Source organism: Aulostomus chinensis, chromosome 19 (genome assembly GCF_037954235.1).
Source record: "Aulostomus chinensis isolate RoL2024-O1b breed Wild chromosome 19, RoL_Achi_v1.0, whole genome shotgun sequence".
NCBI classification, from domain to species: domain Eukaryota; kingdom Metazoa; phylum Chordata; class Actinopteri; order Syngnathiformes; family Aulostomidae; genus Aulostomus; species Aulostomus chinensis.
In genome coordinates, this window is record NC_141338.1 from 6,700,892 (window position 1) to 6,719,426 (window position 18,535).

At 41.0% G+C, this 18,535-nt stretch overlaps 1 protein-coding gene across 1 annotated transcript; it reads left to right on the forward strand.

Annotated features, from left to right (window-relative positions):
- The first annotated feature begins 3,010 nt into the window (after positions 1 to 3,010).
- Positions 3,011 to 18,319, forward strand: ntrk2b (neurotrophic tyrosine kinase, receptor, type 2b). The gene is made up of 18 exons (XM_086187440.1): positions 3,011 to 3,731; positions 5,933 to 6,007; positions 6,087 to 6,158; positions 6,251 to 6,319; positions 6,400 to 6,551; positions 6,717 to 6,853; positions 7,445 to 7,577; positions 8,009 to 8,314; positions 8,403 to 8,420; positions 9,109 to 9,117; positions 9,252 to 9,286; positions 9,551 to 9,650; positions 10,225 to 10,413; positions 10,854 to 10,984; positions 11,109 to 11,281; positions 11,646 to 11,886; positions 13,294 to 13,452; positions 14,107 to 18,319. The coding sequence occupies exons 1-18, from the start codon at positions 3,535 to 3,537 to the stop codon at positions 14,290 to 14,292; spliced, it is 2,382 nt and encodes a 793-aa protein (XP_086043566.1). The 5' UTR covers positions 3,011 to 3,534; the 3' UTR covers positions 14,293 to 18,319.
- The last annotated feature ends 216 nt before the right edge of the window (positions 18,320 to 18,535 follow it).

Here is an 18,535-nt window from a genome sequence, read left to right on the forward strand (position 1 = left end):
AGGGGGTTTCGTGTAGATGTCATTCTCTCAGACAAGACAAGGGGGTCCACTTGTGCTCTCTGGCCTTTTTCAAGCACATAGCCTCTCTTTCAGGGCAGCTCAGACAAAGATGGAGCCTGGTGAGACTTTAGATCTGTGCCCCTTAAGTAGAAAAAAAGCTCTGCTCATCTGTGTCAGTGACAAGTGTGTGGGATCAATAAAAAAAATGGTGTGCTCTATGTTATTAATTGAGTACTAATACCTGACATTGTTGGGTCACATGACATAAACTATTTAAAAAAAAACATGAACTTTGCACAAAAATCTTTATATGAATTAAAGTAAGTAATAAAATGTAACAAAAAGGAGGTCCGTCCGTCCAGCCATCCATTTTCTTCCCCTTATTCCTGTTAACGGTTGTGGGGGGGTTGGAGCCTATCCCAGCGGCTAGTCCATCACAGGGCCAGCACATATAGACAGACAACCATTCACACTCACATGCATGTCCACCATCCAATTGTATGTCTTTGGACGGTGGGAAGAACCTGGAGGACCAGAGAGAACCCACGCAGGAACAGGGAGAACATGCAGACTTCACACAGAAAGATCCCGTGCCCGAGCTGGGACTCGAACCTGGAACCTTCTTGCTGTGAGGCGACAGTGGTAACCACTGCACCACCATGCCACCCAAAAAGGAGGTGTGCCCTATATTTGCAGTTCAGAAGTGATATGTTGGACTGATTCGGCATTCTTAAGTCACGTGTCATTGAAGATTATAGGGGGGAAATGGAGTATAATGGAAAGGACAATGAACCTTGTATTGAAATCATAAAAAATACAGGAGACGATAAAATACAGTGTGTCCTTTAGAATAAAAAAGTGATGTCCCTGAATGCATTCTAGAGTATCATTTGGACATTCCCTGTGAACTCATCTAACCGCTGCTGCACATACAGAGCAATGGGCCTCTTTCATGTTCTTATACATGAATTTGTTTCTTGTTTTAAACCCTCAACTTCGTCTAACAGACAGAGAGCTAAGCCTGATGGTTATTTCTAACCCCTGATTCCCGACATCTACTTTGCACCTCTAGTAACAGCACCTCTGGGTGATGCCAGTTACAAGAAGACACACAGTAGATGTCAGTAGCAGGGAGTTACAAATAGCCATCAGGCTTAGCTGTCTGTCTGTAAGACTAAATTGAGGATTGAAAAGTCCTAAGAACAAATGTGGATAAGAGCATGTTATGAATGAGGACTACTGTTATTTGTATTTGCAGCTCCTTGTCCAAATTACTTTTGTTAAGATGCATTTTGATGTTTTTTTTTTAACAGTCTTGGGGGATAACGCACACATCAGAACATCTCCAATAAAATTCTGCGATGAGAACTTAATACCTGACTTTGTACAAAGGAAACAGCCTTCAGAACTTAAACACCTCTGTCACAGTTTGTTAACTATACAACCCCAGTTTCAGGAAAAAGTTCAAACTCTTGTACCCTAAAAAGAACCTGCAACCAGACTTCTGTAAAAAGATTATACCATAAGTCTAAGTATGTTGAGTTTAAAGTCTGATTTCTGCACCAAGACTTCAAGGGATTCAAAACTTTAAAAAAGCAAGAAAACATGTTGCAAAATGACGGTTTAAAATGTCTTGCAAATGATTTTTCTCATTCTCAAAAGAAATGACATACTTTACCAAGAGCCTGTGATATTTATGTCATATTCTGACCTGATATTCTACAACCTGTTAGACCTGCTGAAACATTAGTCCTCAAGCACACTCGCACATTTACTGTTCTCAACCTGGCCAGATTCTCTCTTTTTTTCTTGTTTCTTTTTTTTTTTTTTGCCCCTGCACTGATAACATGATAAGGCCATGAGATCAGACTTATGAATCCAACATCACCCACCAGAGCCGCCACCTCACTGCCCAATTATTGCAAATCAAGAGCCTGAATTATATCCAAATTTGATCCATGTCAAATATTCTTCTTCTTCTTCTTCTTCTTCTTCTTCTTCTTCTTCTTCTTCTTCTTCTTCTTCTTCTTCTAGTTTTGTCATGCACCTTCAGATATAGGCAAGGATCTATTGCAAAATAAAGAGCTCTCTTCCCTCTCCTATACTCTGAGGTTACCATGGAGACAGATATAATTCAGTTCTTGATGTTTCTCGTGGAAAAAAAAGAAAACCTGCGTACATATTTTCATCTGCAACCATGGCGACACTTGACATTGTCCGCGCTATTTGTAAAAAGCAAGTCACCATAGCGACACTAACCATCCAGACTGTGTCATAGATCATGTGTCCTGACTGAGTATGCCTCCTAATTATGAGTGAAATTTAGGAATCCACTTGTAAACAGGGTTTATTTGATTATCGTGGAACATATTTGATGTTTAGCTTTAAAAACAGAGCAGTTGGACTTAACAACAGTAGTTGTTGCCTTCATTTGTGGAAGGGGAGCACCTTTAAATATTAATAATAATTTTAAAAAATACCCCATTCACATCTGTCCCTCTCACGTGCACTGTTTTTTCCTGCCTAATTTAATATTTAAAACGTGTTTTTAATCACAATAAAAAAGATGTACTTCCTTATGTGAAAGGAAAACATCATAACATGTTTCCAATTCCGCTCCTGTCTCTAACGCTGATCACTGCCTGGAGTGAGACCCATTTGAAGCTTGCAGACATAGTATAGGTAATTATTTTTCATAGATGCACCCCGTCTTGTGCGTCAACCGTACGTCACACTATAGGCCTAATGGCCAAGCGTACAAGTGTTGGTGTAGAGAACGCGCTGCTCTCATCCAATGCATGGCTCCAGAGTAACCAAGACACATCACGACACCAGAGTTCACATCCATGTTTGTTGTTGCGCCTCACCGAGTTGTGCGGGTTTTTTGATAAAAAAAAGAAAATAAATAAATGAGACATTTAATAATAGAATTCCTAGAAATAAATCTCCAGGGTATCAACTATAAACTCTAGACCAGGGATGGCTGGAGGAGATGCGCTCGTCCTCGGCGCTAATCGATAGACGGATGCAGGTAGCCTTCCTCCCTACACACGCAGCAGCAGCATCACCACCACGCATCCTTACTCCTCTGTGCGGTCGCTCTCTTTTCTCCCCATCACCCTCACATATGCTCGTGGGGGCCCTGCCGCCTATTGATCTCCAAACATCTGGAACACGTCATATTTGTTTTACACGACAGGCAGAGAGGCGAGCAGCAGCGGCGGCGGCGGCGGCGGCAGCAGCAGCAGCAGCCGAGCTAGAAGGAGTGAGACAGCAGCACCAGGACGGACCACTTGACACCTTCCTCCACGGCATCGATATGCTGTAGTGTGATAGCAGCTCTGCGGAGAGCTCGGAGGAAGGCCAGTCCATGGCACCTTGATATTACTACCGTGGGCTCTGCGCATTCCTCACCGTCGGCATCGTCTTTTTTCTGCGGAGTCGAGAGGATTAACTTGGCCAGATAACGGCGGCGAGGGAGAGAATCTTGATTCAATTTGAGCAGTTTTGGGGAGAGATATCAGTGGAGCTGCGATGGACTCCAGCGCGGGGGAATATGGCATGGCTCGTCTTGGATTGTTTTTGGTTTTGATGGGGCTGTGGAGATTTAGCGATGCTTGCCCCGCATCCTGCACTTGCACAATCCCAAGGATTGTTTGTATTGATTCAGTACCGGGGATCGAGGATTTCCCTGTCCTCACGTTAGATGACATGGAAAACATCACCGAGATGTAAGTGTGTGACCAAAAAAACAAACCCCCAGAAATGATCGTGAACTTATTAGGATGCAATGCGTAAAGAGCCTTTGATGGCAGCTGAAGGGTTTAGGGGTTATTATGATGATTAAGGTGCTATTTTAATGAGCGGCAGCGTTAATAACAGCAGGCCCGCTATTATTTCCCGCCTGTGGATTGAAGATCAATAGAGATCAATCCTCCACCTTTAATGTCAAACAGCAGTTTTGCGATTTTATGTTAATAAGCAGTGGGTTTGTCAGATCATGTAGCCTCGTGTGTGTGTATGTGTGTGTGTGTATGTGTGTGAGTGTGTATGTGTGTGTATGTGTGCGCGCGCGTGTGCGTGCGTGCGTAATGGCCGTGCAGTGCGTGCCAGGCTTATTTGGATTAGTCGGTGTTTCCTTTACAAAACAGCTCCAGAGGTAGTGATGGAGTAAATCTTTAGGCCCAAACGCAGCCTCCGAGGTGTTAATACGGCTTTTATTTTTTGGGGCGGCGGTGCGAAATTGTCTCAATATTTTAAAATTACCACATTGTTGATTCCACATGAGATCAGTTGTATACAGCCGGGGATAGGCTGCCCACAGCCCTGTAGCCTTATCTGCGTCAGTGTGTAGGCCAGGGTACCTGCTACAACCCTGCACAAGCATGCCACTGAACGGCATCTCCTGGAGATGGAGAGCAGTCTGGGTGAGTTTTCTGAGGCTGGCAGACTGATGTGAAGGAACCAAAACAGTTTTGTGTTCTTTTTTTTTCCTCTGGTGCTCTCCTATTATGGTAGTCTTGACATCATCCATTATCTCTCTCCAAATGAATCCAGTAGTTTTTATATGTAGAAAATAAAAGAAACTGTCAGGAAAAGTATATAAGACAATAACAGAGACTTCAGGACTTGCCAGCCGCACCTTAAAAGAAATCTCATACCCCCGTTTGTAGTGAATCAGAGTAAATCTGACCTTTGGCAGTAAAATGCTGAATTAATGCAACTTTTAGAATAGAACGGATGTACTGCAATGAAGTGGACAACGTGTGTACTGTCAGTGTTTTGGAAGGATGTAAAAGGTTTGTTAACTTTAGTACACAGCTAAGATAATTTTAGTGAGCTAAAAATGTATTTTGTAATAGAACATGCTAGAAGTTTGTAACATTTCAGGATACAAAACACTACTGGCATTTCATCCGCTGATCAGAGTATCAGACACATTAAGGGTCTCCTTCTTCGCTCGTCATCTGTGGAGGCAAATTTTAGGATTTATGGGCTTTTACAAGTATTTTTGAAATAAATTCACAATGTTAACACGTGTTTTCAACTACGTACATAATGTGAAATATGTATAAACTTGTTTTTTTTTACACTGATAATGTCGACATTTGTCAGCGATCAGCCAAATCAGTTGGAATATGGGAATATTTGCAAAAAAAATCTTGCATTTCTGTTAAAATATAAAGTTTCTCCTAAAAAAAATTACATTTTCATTCATGTTTTCCAAATTGAATAATTGGTTTAACAACTTTTGGTGTAATTTTACCAACCCAACAAAAACAGAAACAGTCCATAAAAGACCATAAAAGTGAGTATACTTTAATTTGTATTCCGCATCTCTTTATCATTTAATATCAGACAAGCATATGAAAGGAGAAGAACCCTGTCTGATACTCGCAAAAAAGTTTATTGAATGTTCAACGTTTCAGTCCTTAAACTTTTCTGCAGTTATCGGACAGTGTGTGGGATTCTTCTCCGCTCATCTGTTTGTACTCCTTATCCTATGCATCTGCCCGTGAACTCTTGAAGGTGTGCATTAGCCTTGTAAGTAATTTTGTATACAAAAAGATATGGAAAAAAATACCAGCTGCGATTCAACGCATCATCTTTGTCACCAAACTTAACCAGCGAGTAAAGACACGTGGTTGTGCTGGTCTCAGTTATATTGGTAATCAAATGTATTGTAGCCTAAAATTTCCTTTAACGAATAGCTCTAGCAGCTGTGCGGGCAGTTTTATATATAAAACTAATCTGACTATGTCAACTCGATAAAGCTGTCAGATTAAAACAACAGAGGATCCAGCTTGTTTTACACCGCCAGTGTAGTTGTGCATTTATAAACCTCAGTTCCAGCACACCTCTAGCCTTTAGCTGACCACTGTCACCTGCAGAAATCCTAACTTTTTTCCCCGTCTTCTGTGTTTCTTTACAGATACATCGCTAATCAGAACAGACTGTTTGAAATCAACGACAACAGTTTGAGGCACTTCATCAACCTCAGAAACTTGTAAGTATCCTACATTTAGTGTGCGACGTTGAATTGCAGCCCAAAAAAAAGTCACCTGCAAACTTTCACCCTCCAACAGAACAGTGATGAGGACCAAATTGACGTCTATATCATCAGATGCATTCTTCAACAATACAAGACTTCAATATGTGTAAGAAGTCTTTCAAAGATGCTAAATTTATTTCATTGTAGAACGCATGAGTATTCTTATTTGGATTGTTTTTGTTTTGTTTCTTTTGTTAGAAATCTCAGAGACAATAACCTGTCAACGCTGTCATGGAGAACCTTTCAGAGCTTCAACACAACATATTCGTAAGTGCCTCTTGTATTTAAAAAAAAACAAGCTATCTCCATCAGAGCTGATCTCATATGTTGCCGTCTTCATTTTCCAGGCTCCTACTGTCTGGAAACCCTCTTGATTGTGTTTGTGAGAACTTTTGGATCAAATTGAGGCTCCAAGAGGAAATTGAGAGTCAAGAGCTGAAATGCACCGACGATAGAGGAGTAACAAAAGCCTTTGCCACCCTCACCCCACCTGACTGTGGTAACGTGAAACCAAGTTATAATAAGCAACACTGTGTATTTAGTATTGAACGCTGAGAGAGCTTTTATGAAGCCCGGAAACAGACAGATAGACAGGAATCTAGACACGAATCAATGTGTCTAACTTTTATATTTATTCACGTTTAATTTTGCTTGTCTCCCGCAGTGGCTCCCCAAGTAGAGGTCACCCCCACAATAGTGACAGAGATGCAGGGGAGTAATGTCGAAGCTGTGTGCAGCGCCTCTGGTTCCCCTCCCCCTGAGATCCTGTGGAACCTCGATATGCTTTCTACTCACTACGAGGTGAGCCGGCCTCCCCGTGTAAACCTCTGGTGCAGCTATATTCCACCTTTGACATATATATATATATATATATATATATATATTTTGGCTCATGGGGTGGAGCAGAAGATGCGTTAACTCTTAGGAACACCAAGTTCATTGTATTCAGACAAACTCCAATGAAGTTTCTTGTGTTATTTTTTTAGAAATTGCATATGTTCGTAATAAGTTTTTGTACACAACTTTACTAACTTGTAAATTTTGGGCCACAGTAGAAAGAAACTGATTAAAGGTCTACAATGTTCCCATCATAGTATCAGTTAATATACAAACATCTAGAACACAAGAGTGCACTGGGAGTAGGCAAGGTGATGGGGTTCTACGAGGAATCATTTGGGAATCGAATATAAACTTCCTACTGACACATTACAAGAACGATGAATATTCTACCACTTGTTTAGAACAGCAAAAAAAAGAAAAAGAAAAGAAACATGACTAGACTTGTGTCAGCTGAGGTTTTAGCTTTTCCCCCACATTGGTTATTGTACACTGAAACCACATTGATCTAACATAAATATGACAACGATGTAAGTGATACTTGTATGTATACAGATTGATCCACTGGAAATGAAGAGCAGCCTCACCTTGTCAGGCCTGTCTCCCGATGATAACGGCAGGGTGATCATATGCAGTGCGGAGAACATGGTCGGTCAGACAGAGGCCACGCTCCTGCTGAACATTCTCTGTAAGGCATTTCACTTTTCTGCTACTATCGACCGTAAATGTTAACCATCTGTAGCATAAATTGTCAAAAATGAGTTTGGTGTCTCTATCTTTGATTTGTCTAACTTCCTCTTTTAGATGTTGTTTTTGTCCAGTGGAAGCAGAGGGCTCCTCACTCTGTTATCATCACTGTCTCTCTGCAGATCTTATTGACTCTCCGTGTTTCCTGCCCATAACTCTTCCTCTTGTGAAGCTCCTCATGCGTCGCCATACTCCTCTGCTTGTTTAGTGCCACATTTCCCTTCTTCCATGTTTTCTTGGTGTCACTGTGCAAATGTTTGTGATCAATCTCTCTCCCATACTTTTAACCCCAAACTGCATCTCCTTTCTTGGCTTCTCCCACTGCCTTTTTCCTCCTGGTGTTTATTTCCTCTCCTGTTGCCTCCGTGTCAGTTGCCCCAACCATCCAGCAGCTGCTGGGGCCAGAGCGAGACCATCACTGGTGTATCCCCTTCAGCGTGACAGGGAACCCCAAACCTGAGCTGCAGTGGTACCACGATAACCAGACTCTGCAAGAGCAGGACTACATCCGTACCATGATCCACCTCTCTACCGAGAGCGAGTACCACGGCTGCCTGCAGCTGGTCAATCCCACGCACATCCACAACGGTGCGTACAGGCTGGTGGCGAAGAATGAGTATGGCCGGGATGAGAAGACAGTGTTCGCCCAGTTCATCGACCCTCCGTACAATCACACAGGTCTCATTAGATGTTCTTTCACAGGTCATTCAATCAGGTGTCTTTCTTTAGTATGTTTGCTAACATTTACATGTTTTCTTTTCAACAGAAGAGACCTTCTACTACTGTAAGTAATCATTCACTTTGATAAAACCCAAATAAGCTTATATTTGTTAGCTTGATTATAATTCACACTTAACCCAAATACACAATTTGGGCTCCAAAACAGACTTTTCTCTCCTGCATCCATTTGAGACTCCAGAACGCTGAAAGAGCCAGCCACGAATAGCTTGGAGGTTATGGGGACTAATGGCCAACAACAGTGACTAAACATTAGCAAAATTGTGTTTTGTAGCGCTCATGAATGTGTGGACGTGCACATATGAACTGGCCCCGCAAGCTGGTTGTGCACTGTGCTATTGTGAACGAGCACCGAACCAGACGGGTTATATTTTGTTCATTTTTAGCTAGAATCCATGTGTTTGTGGATTATTTGGCACAAGGCTGGATAACAAGGATATGGAAGAGGATGACGTGCTTCAGGGTTTGTGAACAGACGTTTCTGTGGGCAGCTCTGCTATTGTTTTTGTTGTAGCTGTTGCCATCAGTGGCCATTAGCTTCAACCTATACATATGTACGTGGCTGGCTCTTTCTGCATTCTCGAGTCACACCTCTTTGTGAGCTCAAGGCATGTATTTGGGAGCACTTGAAACACTTTTCGAGTGAAGTATTGCTTTCACAGCTAAATGATTCTTACCTTCATATCCCTGTGTTTGCTCTCTTTTAATCCGTGCCGGCATCTTTCTTCTTCCAGATACGACTGGTATGTGTCTAAACTTTTGGAACTTGAAACTCATCAGTCAGCACAAAATAGAAAAGAATGTCAGTCACTTGTGTTAAATATGTTTTATTATTTTCTGATTGACTAGATTTTGTGAGTTGTTTTTTTTTTTCCAGACTCGCCACTCCCTCCGTTAGATGACAGTGTTGCAGTAAGTGATCCTTACTTGTCCCAACGATCCAAAGCAGCCTTTCCAAACCTTCAAATAAAGCCACTTGTTACCCTCGGTCACTCCTAGCATGTTAGCAGTTTGACAACAATAGTTTTCTTGCTCTGTTTGAGTATTTTTCTTTTGAAGATTAGAAATGCCAAAAGTGTCTAGTAAGATGATGTTGCTGTTCCTCTCAAATATAAACTCACAACTTTGAGGATGGAACGTTTTCACCTGTGTCTTTTCTTCCCCTCTTTCCTTCAGGTGTATGTCGTCGTAGGTATCGCAGGTGTTGCACTGACCGGCTGTGTTCTGATGGTGATCATTCTAAAATATGGAAGAAACTCCAAGTTAGGTATTAAAGGTGAACTCATTTCCTTAAATCACAAGTGTTGATTGGACACTGCTTCATTTTTTTGTTACCAAATTTGATGCATTTTTCTAAAAAACAACAACAAAAAAAGGGCTTTAAGTGTTTTGATGTGATTTCATTATCATATTTATTAGGAAAACTTACTTATGAAAAGTTCATGAAGTTTTTTTTTTAAGTCATGAAAACGCTTTTATATTTCTCACAGCTGTCCAATATCATGCTATTTATTTTTCGTTAACTATTTACACACTGGTTAAGTTGCTTCATTGGAGGAGTTTAACTATACATAATAAACATGTTTACTTCTGTACTAAATTTCTAATAACAGCTAATGGATGGGTTAAAGATGAGTGTGGTTGAAGGCTGGAGGATTGTGTGAATGTGTGAGTGCTCTCACGTTTACTCAGGATGACACCTGCCCATCACCATCATCTCTGGACGTCTTTCTGTCAACCCTCTTTTCTTCTCCTGTTCCTCCTCATTCTCCTCTATTGATCTCTCTTCCACCTCTCCTCTTCTCACTTCCTCTCCCCTCGTCTCTCCTTCCTCCTCTGTGTCTCCCTAGGCTCCTCCTCAGTCATCAGTAATGACGATGACTCTGCCAGCCCTCTTCATCACGTCTCTAATGGCAACAACACCCCGTCGTCCTCTGAGATGGGTCCAGATGCAGTGATCATTGGGATGACAAAGATTCCTGTCATTGAGAACCCGCAGTACTTCCGCAACTCTGGCAGCATTCTGAAATCTGACACGTGTGAGTTACCGCCGTACTCGACAAATGTCTGGTAACTCGCACCTTTTCGGATAAATCCATGCTTGATGCCTATTTATTCCGCTGCATTATACATGATCGTGACTTCTTCTAACCTTCAGATTATATTCCGTTTCTGGCTTTGAGACACATGTAAATGAAAATGTTAGAAGTATTTTCGCTGCTGAAAAATTAAGTTAATTTGTCAATTGATTTGTTGAAACAAAAAAAAAAAATGCCAGTCAGCTGCTGGTTCTGTTTTAATGACATCATTGTTAATTGGGTGCTGGCAAATACTTCCTGATACTCTACAGACAAATCCATGCTGAGAATAAACTGGTTGTAGTCTTTGTCTAACTTTATATGACCAACAATAAAACTGCACATATCTACATAACTAAGAGGTCCTTGAGCCTAAATATGTGTGTCTTTCTATCTCAAAGTTGTCCAGCACATCAAGAGACACAACATCGTGCTCAAGAGGGAGCTGGGAGAGGGAGCGTTTGGGAAGGTCTTCCTAGCCGAGTGCTACAACTTGACACCAGACCAGGAGAAGCTTCATGTGGCAGTCAAGGTACCGATCAGGAAGCTGCTCGCTCAGAGAATCAATGAGCTTGTCAATCAGTTGGTGAATTCTATCGACGTACGTACGCACGTACATTCTTACAGATAATGTTTCTCACGGTTTGTCCTTTAAGACTCTGAAAGAGGCCAGCGAGAGTGGGCGAGCAGACTTCTATCGAGAGGCCGAGCTTCTCACCAACTTGCAACACGAGCACATCGTCACCTTCTATGGAGTGTGTGTAGAAAGCGACCCGCTCATCATGGTGTTCGAATATATGAAACACGGTGACCTCAACAAGTTCCTCAGGTAAGATCGTCCTGCATAAACTGAGAATTTTATTTATTTTTCTGTTTTTATTTTTCTTTTGCTAATTTGATCTTTAGTACCAGAAGTCAGTGTAACAAGAGAACAACACTGGATTTAATATGATATGGGAGAGATGTTTCATTTTAGTTGAAAATCAAGTTGATGTTCAAATCCCAAACTGGATTTATACCCAACAACATATTTCAAATTGCATGGACACTCATTTTGAGAACCCCTGAGTTAATCGAGCTGCTTGATTCTCTCTACTTGTGCATTCACACTACACTTCCTTCTATCCAGGGGTCACTGTTAACTGAAGTGTTTTTTTTGGTGGTGGTGGTGGGGGGGGGGGGGGGGGTTGCAGGTCTCACGGTCCTGATGCAGTTCTAATGGCAGACGGTCAACACAGCATCCTGGTGGAGCTCACCCAGTCCCAGATGCTGCACATTGCCCAACAGATTGCGGCTGGCATGGTCTACCTGGCCTCCCAGCACTTTGTCCACAGAGACTTGGCCACCAGGAACTGCCTGGTAGGAGAAAACCTGCTGGTCAAGATAGGAGACTTTGGCATGTCCAGAGATGTTTACAGCACAGACTACTACAGAGTGAGTCCAATTTTTGCCCAACATATCTTAACACACATACACACATGTACACACTCATAACCCTCTGATACATACATGGGAATGTGGAAAGGCACCCACATTCACACAATCTCAAATATGTGATTAGAATTTTATTCCAGTTTTGGAGTGAAATAAATTTGTGTAGCAGCAAAAATGATTATTTTAACCGGAGCTATTTTATCTGTTTTTAATACCATTTAAATGCAAATTCTATAATCTGCATAAAATTACTGTTTCTATGGTAATAAGGGCCAACAGTGCAAAATGTATAGGCAGAATTTTTTTTCCTTGGCCGTGAAGATAATACGTCCCTCCCCTCAACATGAAGACGCCCTTATGTTCAACAGTGCAGTTATATGCACATCTGAAAGACAGTTGATAATTGATAATTGTAATCTGTAAAGCCATGTTAGGACTACATTTTTTTTATGAGCGTTTGATGCTTTATTAAAGGCTGAATGAGCAAAAGTGACATAAAAGAGCAAATGGAGGTATTTTATTTCCTTTATATTGTGTCTCAAGTGCCCATTTGAATCCCACAGTGCCCTCTGCTGTTTAAAATCAGAAGTCTAAACACAGTTCCACCCAGCACTTGGCTGCATCGGTTCACCATGAAGACAGCCTGTCACCACCTCCTGCTATCACATGTTTTTATCAGATAGAAGACAGAATTGCCGCATCTGCTGCACTTTTTTTTTTTTAAATCAAAGGGGATCTGCCAGCAAAATCCATATTACATTACATTTATTTAGCAGAAAGTTCATGAGATGTTGACCACAGAGCAACTGGTCTGGACCACGGGGACCACAGACCAGAATATTAAACAACTGGTCCAGATCTCAAGGATTACATAACTTATCATTTATCAGCTGGTCCAGACCAAAAAGGCCACACATGGTCTGAGACACAATGTGGACACGGATGGACCACAGGCATCATGTGAGGGACCACTGGGCATCTGTCTGGACCGCAGTGCCCACTGATGTAGCACAAGTGCTGCAGCAGTTAAGCAATTAATGCTTGAAAAGTTTATGACTTTTACATTTTAAAGTTTGTCATGTTTATGCCTCCGTAAAAGCAAAAACTTAACGCTGGAGGCATAATGTGTTTCCATACATTCCTCTGTCCGTATGTACATCCTGGTCTTCTTACTGGGATATCTCTGCAGCTCATTTAAGGTAGCTCTTCAAATTCAGCTCGAACGTCCCCTGGGACACAAGATAAGCTGTAAGACTTTGATGGTCATAGGTCAAAGGTCAAGGTCACCATCATCTCACTGTAAAATATTGCCTGATTCGACAGCCATTCTCACCAGCAGTTTCCTTGTATCTTCTCTTGCTGGCTTTTTGGTCTCGGTCTCTGATGGAGACCGTTCTCTATCTGCAGGTGGGCGGTCATACGATGCTGCCAATCCGCTGGATGCCCCCAGAGAGCATCATGTACCGGCGGTTCACCACGGAGAGCGACGTGTGGAGCCTCGGTGTGGTGTTGTGGGAAATCTTCACCTACGGCAAACAGCCCTGGTACCAGCTCTCCAACAATGAGGTCAGCGTCACAGAAGGAAGAAAACTATTCCAAAGCGATCTTAAAACTTCAATTACTAGCCCTCAAATCCATCCATCCATCCATCCATTTTCTACCACTTGGGTTGTGGGGGGGCTGGAGCCTATCCCAGCGGCTTTCGGGCGAGAGGCGGGGTTCACAATGGACGTGTAGCCAGTCCATCACAGGGCCAACACATAGAGACAGACAACCATTCACACTCACAATCATACCTACGGTCAATTTAGAGTATCAATCAGCCTAGTTAGCCCTCAAATATTAAATATATTTTAATATAGATACAAGTTTGATGGAAAATGAAAACATTTTTGTCCAACTCAGATTTTGCATCAGAGCAGTTGAATGGCTCATACACAGGACCAGCATAACCAAGCACAGATGAACATCCAGGTTTATAGCCCTTAAGAAAAATTGATTGCTGTATCCTGAAGTGTTTGAATATGGGCAGTAAGTAGGTTGGATACTCTTAGCTGATGCCTACAATGTCATGCATTTAGTTTTAGATTAGAAATTTACCAAATGCAGAATATATTTTTGCAGGCAGCGGAGTTTTAGAGCTGTGGCAGATACAGTAGCAAACAGAAATGATCCTGCAGAAATGATTCAGTATAGATTTAAGCGTGTTGTACCCTGCAGGTGATCGAGTGCATCACCCAGGGCCGTGTGCTGCAGCGGCCTCGCACCTGTCCTAAAGAGGTGTATGACCTGATGCTGGGCTGCTGGCAGAGAGAACCCTACATGAGGCTGAACATCAAGGAGATCCACAGCATGCTCCAGAGCCTCGCCAAGGCCTCCCCTGTGTACCTGGACATACTGGGCTGACACAGCAGCGCTGGTGTATGTATGTAGCGTGTGAGAGCATGCATGTATGTGGGTGAGGTATGAGTGTCTGTCTGCACATAGTGAGATGGTGAGGAGGAAGGAGTGACTGCGCGAGTGCCTGTGTACAGTATCTGGCTGTAAATGTCTCTGTAAATGCTTATCATCCGTGTCCTCATTACAATGAGAAAAAGCCTTAAATTTTGAGTGATTTTACGTTGCTCCCCTTTCCCTTAACCATTTGTACACTTTACAAAGGCATGTTTAAAAAAATATATATAAAAACCAAAACGCATATGGGATAATGAGAATTATCCAAAACATCAACACTCCTATATGCTAACAGCAGAAAAATAATGAAACCCAATGACGATTGTTGGGTAATTCTGGCTCTGTGGGAAATCCACTGCATTTAAACATCACTCTCCTGTATTTCATATTAGCTGGGAATGAACAAAGGGAAAATGATGTGTCTCTCTATAATGGACATTGAACGGACACAACTTTGTAGATAGAGCTTTGTCTTCTTTCAGCAGTGTCACTCAAAGCAACATAACGGATTTAAAACAAAATAATAAAAAAAAAAACATTAACTGAAGCTTTTTCTTTTATAAGTCAAGGACTATTTTAATATTTGTAGAGTTTATAAATGTCGACTCTGTTTTCATACCAAGCTGTTGATTTGAATCTGTGATTTTGAGCCATCCGCAGAACCTGCTTGTTCTCATTTCAAATATGTGTATATGAATGTATACACATTTAAAAAAACAAAAAAATAACAACGACCCATATACAGTTGATTCCTATAGATGCCTGTCTGTGATATGAATAATGTCCACTGAGGGATTCCCTGAGTACAATCAGTGTTGAGGATTTAAAACACAAGGGCATATAAGGTTTAACGCCTGTTTTTTTTGTTTTGTTTTCTTTTATCATTTGTCATATTTTCTGTAAATATATTTTCTTACACAAATTACTCAATGCCAACTAGATTTACGAAAGTGGTGTTTTAAATGTCATTGGGAGTGCTCCCCCCCCCCCCTCCATTTGATGTATCTGAAGCACAGAGAACGAGGACTCTGCGATGTTGAGCTGTGCCTGTCTTAAAAAGAAAAAAATAATAATAATAATACTAAGATGAGCACAGTTTTTTTTTTTTTTTTTCATTCACCAGCAACGCCATATAGCAAGTCTTTGTTGTTCGGTGGCCCATATCTGTGAGTGATGTGATTTCGTTTGCAGGTTTTGAATCATTGTGAGTGAGGTTGTGATTATGATTTCTGAAGAGAGATTCATGGAGTATTTTTGCAGGGCATTTTGGATGCAGTTTACTGTGCGTTGTTCTAGTTGGAATCGGTTTACACGTGTAATATTTCGGGGGATTTTTTTTTTTTCTTTCCGTGCGCTGAAGTCGCTAACTGTTTATTTATTTATTTAGATTGTACTTTTAAAGATCTAATCTTAAATTCTATATTGTTGACTAAGTGAAATGGGTAATTAAGAGTGTGATTGCCCTGAACGTGGCCCCGGGGAGCTTTCATCTCTCTCAGTGGTGGTGCCTAATGCTGCTCTTCTCTCTGGGCAGACGTGAAGCATTTCTAAGCTGGATGGAAGAGTTTGATGCATTGAAGTGTTTTAACTTGTAACTTCCCTGATTATCTTTATAAGGATGATTAAAAAAATAATAATAAAAGCAGTTGGCAAGCGTCTAGTACAAATATAGTGTTCATATTTGCAAAATAAAGGTACTTTTTTTTGTATCTTGGGCTGGGCAATATAGACAAAAAAGAATATCCTGATATTCAGTATCACTGTTTCATATCTGTTTCAGTGTGAGAATCAGATCACGATAGTAGATGTTCATCAAACTGGCCCTACATTGTGATTTTTTTTTTTTTAGTTTTCCTCTGATATTACCAACATTTCAGAAATTATTTCACAAGAAATCTGAGAATATACAATTGTGTATGTTTATCATTTATTGATATTAAAAGAACAGACCAACTTTTTGGGAAATAAGCCGTGTCTATCCTTCCCGGAGCCATACGAAAAGATGGATACCCATGCATGGTAGCTGAGACTTACACAGATCAGCTGACCGCTAGTTAGCTTAGCACAATGAATGGTATTGAATGGGAAATGTTAGCATACTTTTGCCTTGCCAGCTCAACTTCTAACACCTGTAGTTCCTCTTCTGTGGTTTCTGATTCAAATAGAGCAGGTCCAGAAACTTGATATGTCCAGAACTAATCCTCCTCATCCTCTCTTACAAAATCAACTATGATTAGCCGTAGTCACTCTTCTAGTCATCAACAAATGGTATTTTCAGTTCAAATGATTCCACCCTGCAATTTTTGTCAGGAAATTAGTTCTGGCTATGTGTTTGATGTTATGCTAACTCTGGTAAATGCAGGCATTTTGGAGAGAAGTGTATTTGAAACCTTTTGACTGAGGTATGCTATCACTTCCCATAGACCACCATTCACTGTGCTAAGCTAACTTTTAGTCAGCTGGTCTCTGTGGGTCTCAGCTCCATTAAGCAGCACCGATGAGAGAAGTGTATCGATCTTCTTGTCAGGCTCTGGGGAGGACCGTAAAGTGTATTTCCCAAAAAGGTGTTGTGTTTCTTTAACAAGAACACAATATCACAGTTAGACTATATTTGATATCGATATATTTTCCAGCCTTACTAATAACCATTGTGTAGTCCATATGGAGGCTCTTTGCTGAGATAATAACATGTTAAGTGCACTTTGTAGCGTTACTTAACCCCCAAATGCACAAGCTGAGCTGCTGACCACCCTCCACCTCACTTTTAGCTGCACTTAATAAAAAAAAAAAAGTAATCTTTACTATGCTGGCCATTAATGAAGACACATAGTCCTCAATGAAAACGACAGTTTCTATGTGTTTGTTTTTATTGTTGGTTCTGTATAATAGTCATGTGTCTGCTGTACATAAATTGCTGTCCATTCTGTACAGTTCTGATATTTGTCTATATGAATAGTAGGCTATGTTTAATAGTATAATCTGTTTTAAGCAGGTATCATGTCAAACCTTTGTGACATCTATTGAAGACAATGTGTTATGGGCCACTGGCAATACATACTACGTGTAAATACGATTTTATTTGCAACATTGTACAATTTCTTTGTGCTCGTTCATAATACCAGTGAGAATACAATCCTTTTTTTGGCGATTATTGTTTTTGATCTGCAGAGAACTTTCTTTTATCCTCCGATGAAGAAGAAAAAAAATTAAAATGATCTCCCCTTTCCTCTCCACTGTGATGGGGAGCTGACAGAGGCTGTTTGAGATACTGTCCGTCTGCAGGAGGACCATAGACTCTGGATCTGATGAAACATCAGGATCGCTCCTCGCTGACAGGCGTCCCAGCAGACGTGTGGCCGATGGCAGGGAGGTCAAAGGTTGCCTCCTGGCCAACCGCAACCTCTGACTGACTGTAGCCTATTTTGTTCACTTTCAGATGAATAACTGTGACTTTGCATCATGAATAGTATATTATTTTGAATGTAATCTAGAAGGGTCAGGACCTTTTTTGAATGTAATCAATCTTGGGGGGGGAGGGGGGTTACAGATTTTTTTGTAAATATATGGTAAAAGAAAAAAAGATGACAATTTTCTTTAATGTGCAGATAACAAATTTTACTTACTGGGTGAAGAGAGTGTGTATGATGTGTATGTATACGTGTGTGCATTTGCACATACAGTTGGATGCAAGAGTGTGTGTGCGTGTGTGTGTGTATGTGTGTGTGTGCGCGCGTGTTCTCCTGGCAGATTTAATCCTTCTTTAATCTGTCAGTTCTATCAATCAATTCAATGCTTTGTGCATCATGTGAGTAGCTTATCCACAATTAATGGAGATGTTCCTTGTGATACTGTGCATTTAATAAAGGTGGTATGTCTTACAGTACCGTTTCTGGTCTCTGTTGTATCTGAAATGAATTTGACCGGATTAAAAAACAGGATGTTTATAACTTGAAAGTAGATGAAGAACAAATTTAACGCCATCATTGTGTTTTGTTTTGTTTTTGTCATCGTGGCGTTTTTGCATTTTCCCTCACCTGTTGTGTCTTTATTATGCTGAGAGGCTGTAACAACATATCTGACTTCTGTAAACTGAGCAAGTGGTGTGTTTTCTTTAGCTTTAGCGGTGCTAAATGCCTCCACCTGATGTTGCTCATGCATGTCCAGTAAGCACATATAATACAAAGTATATCAACCC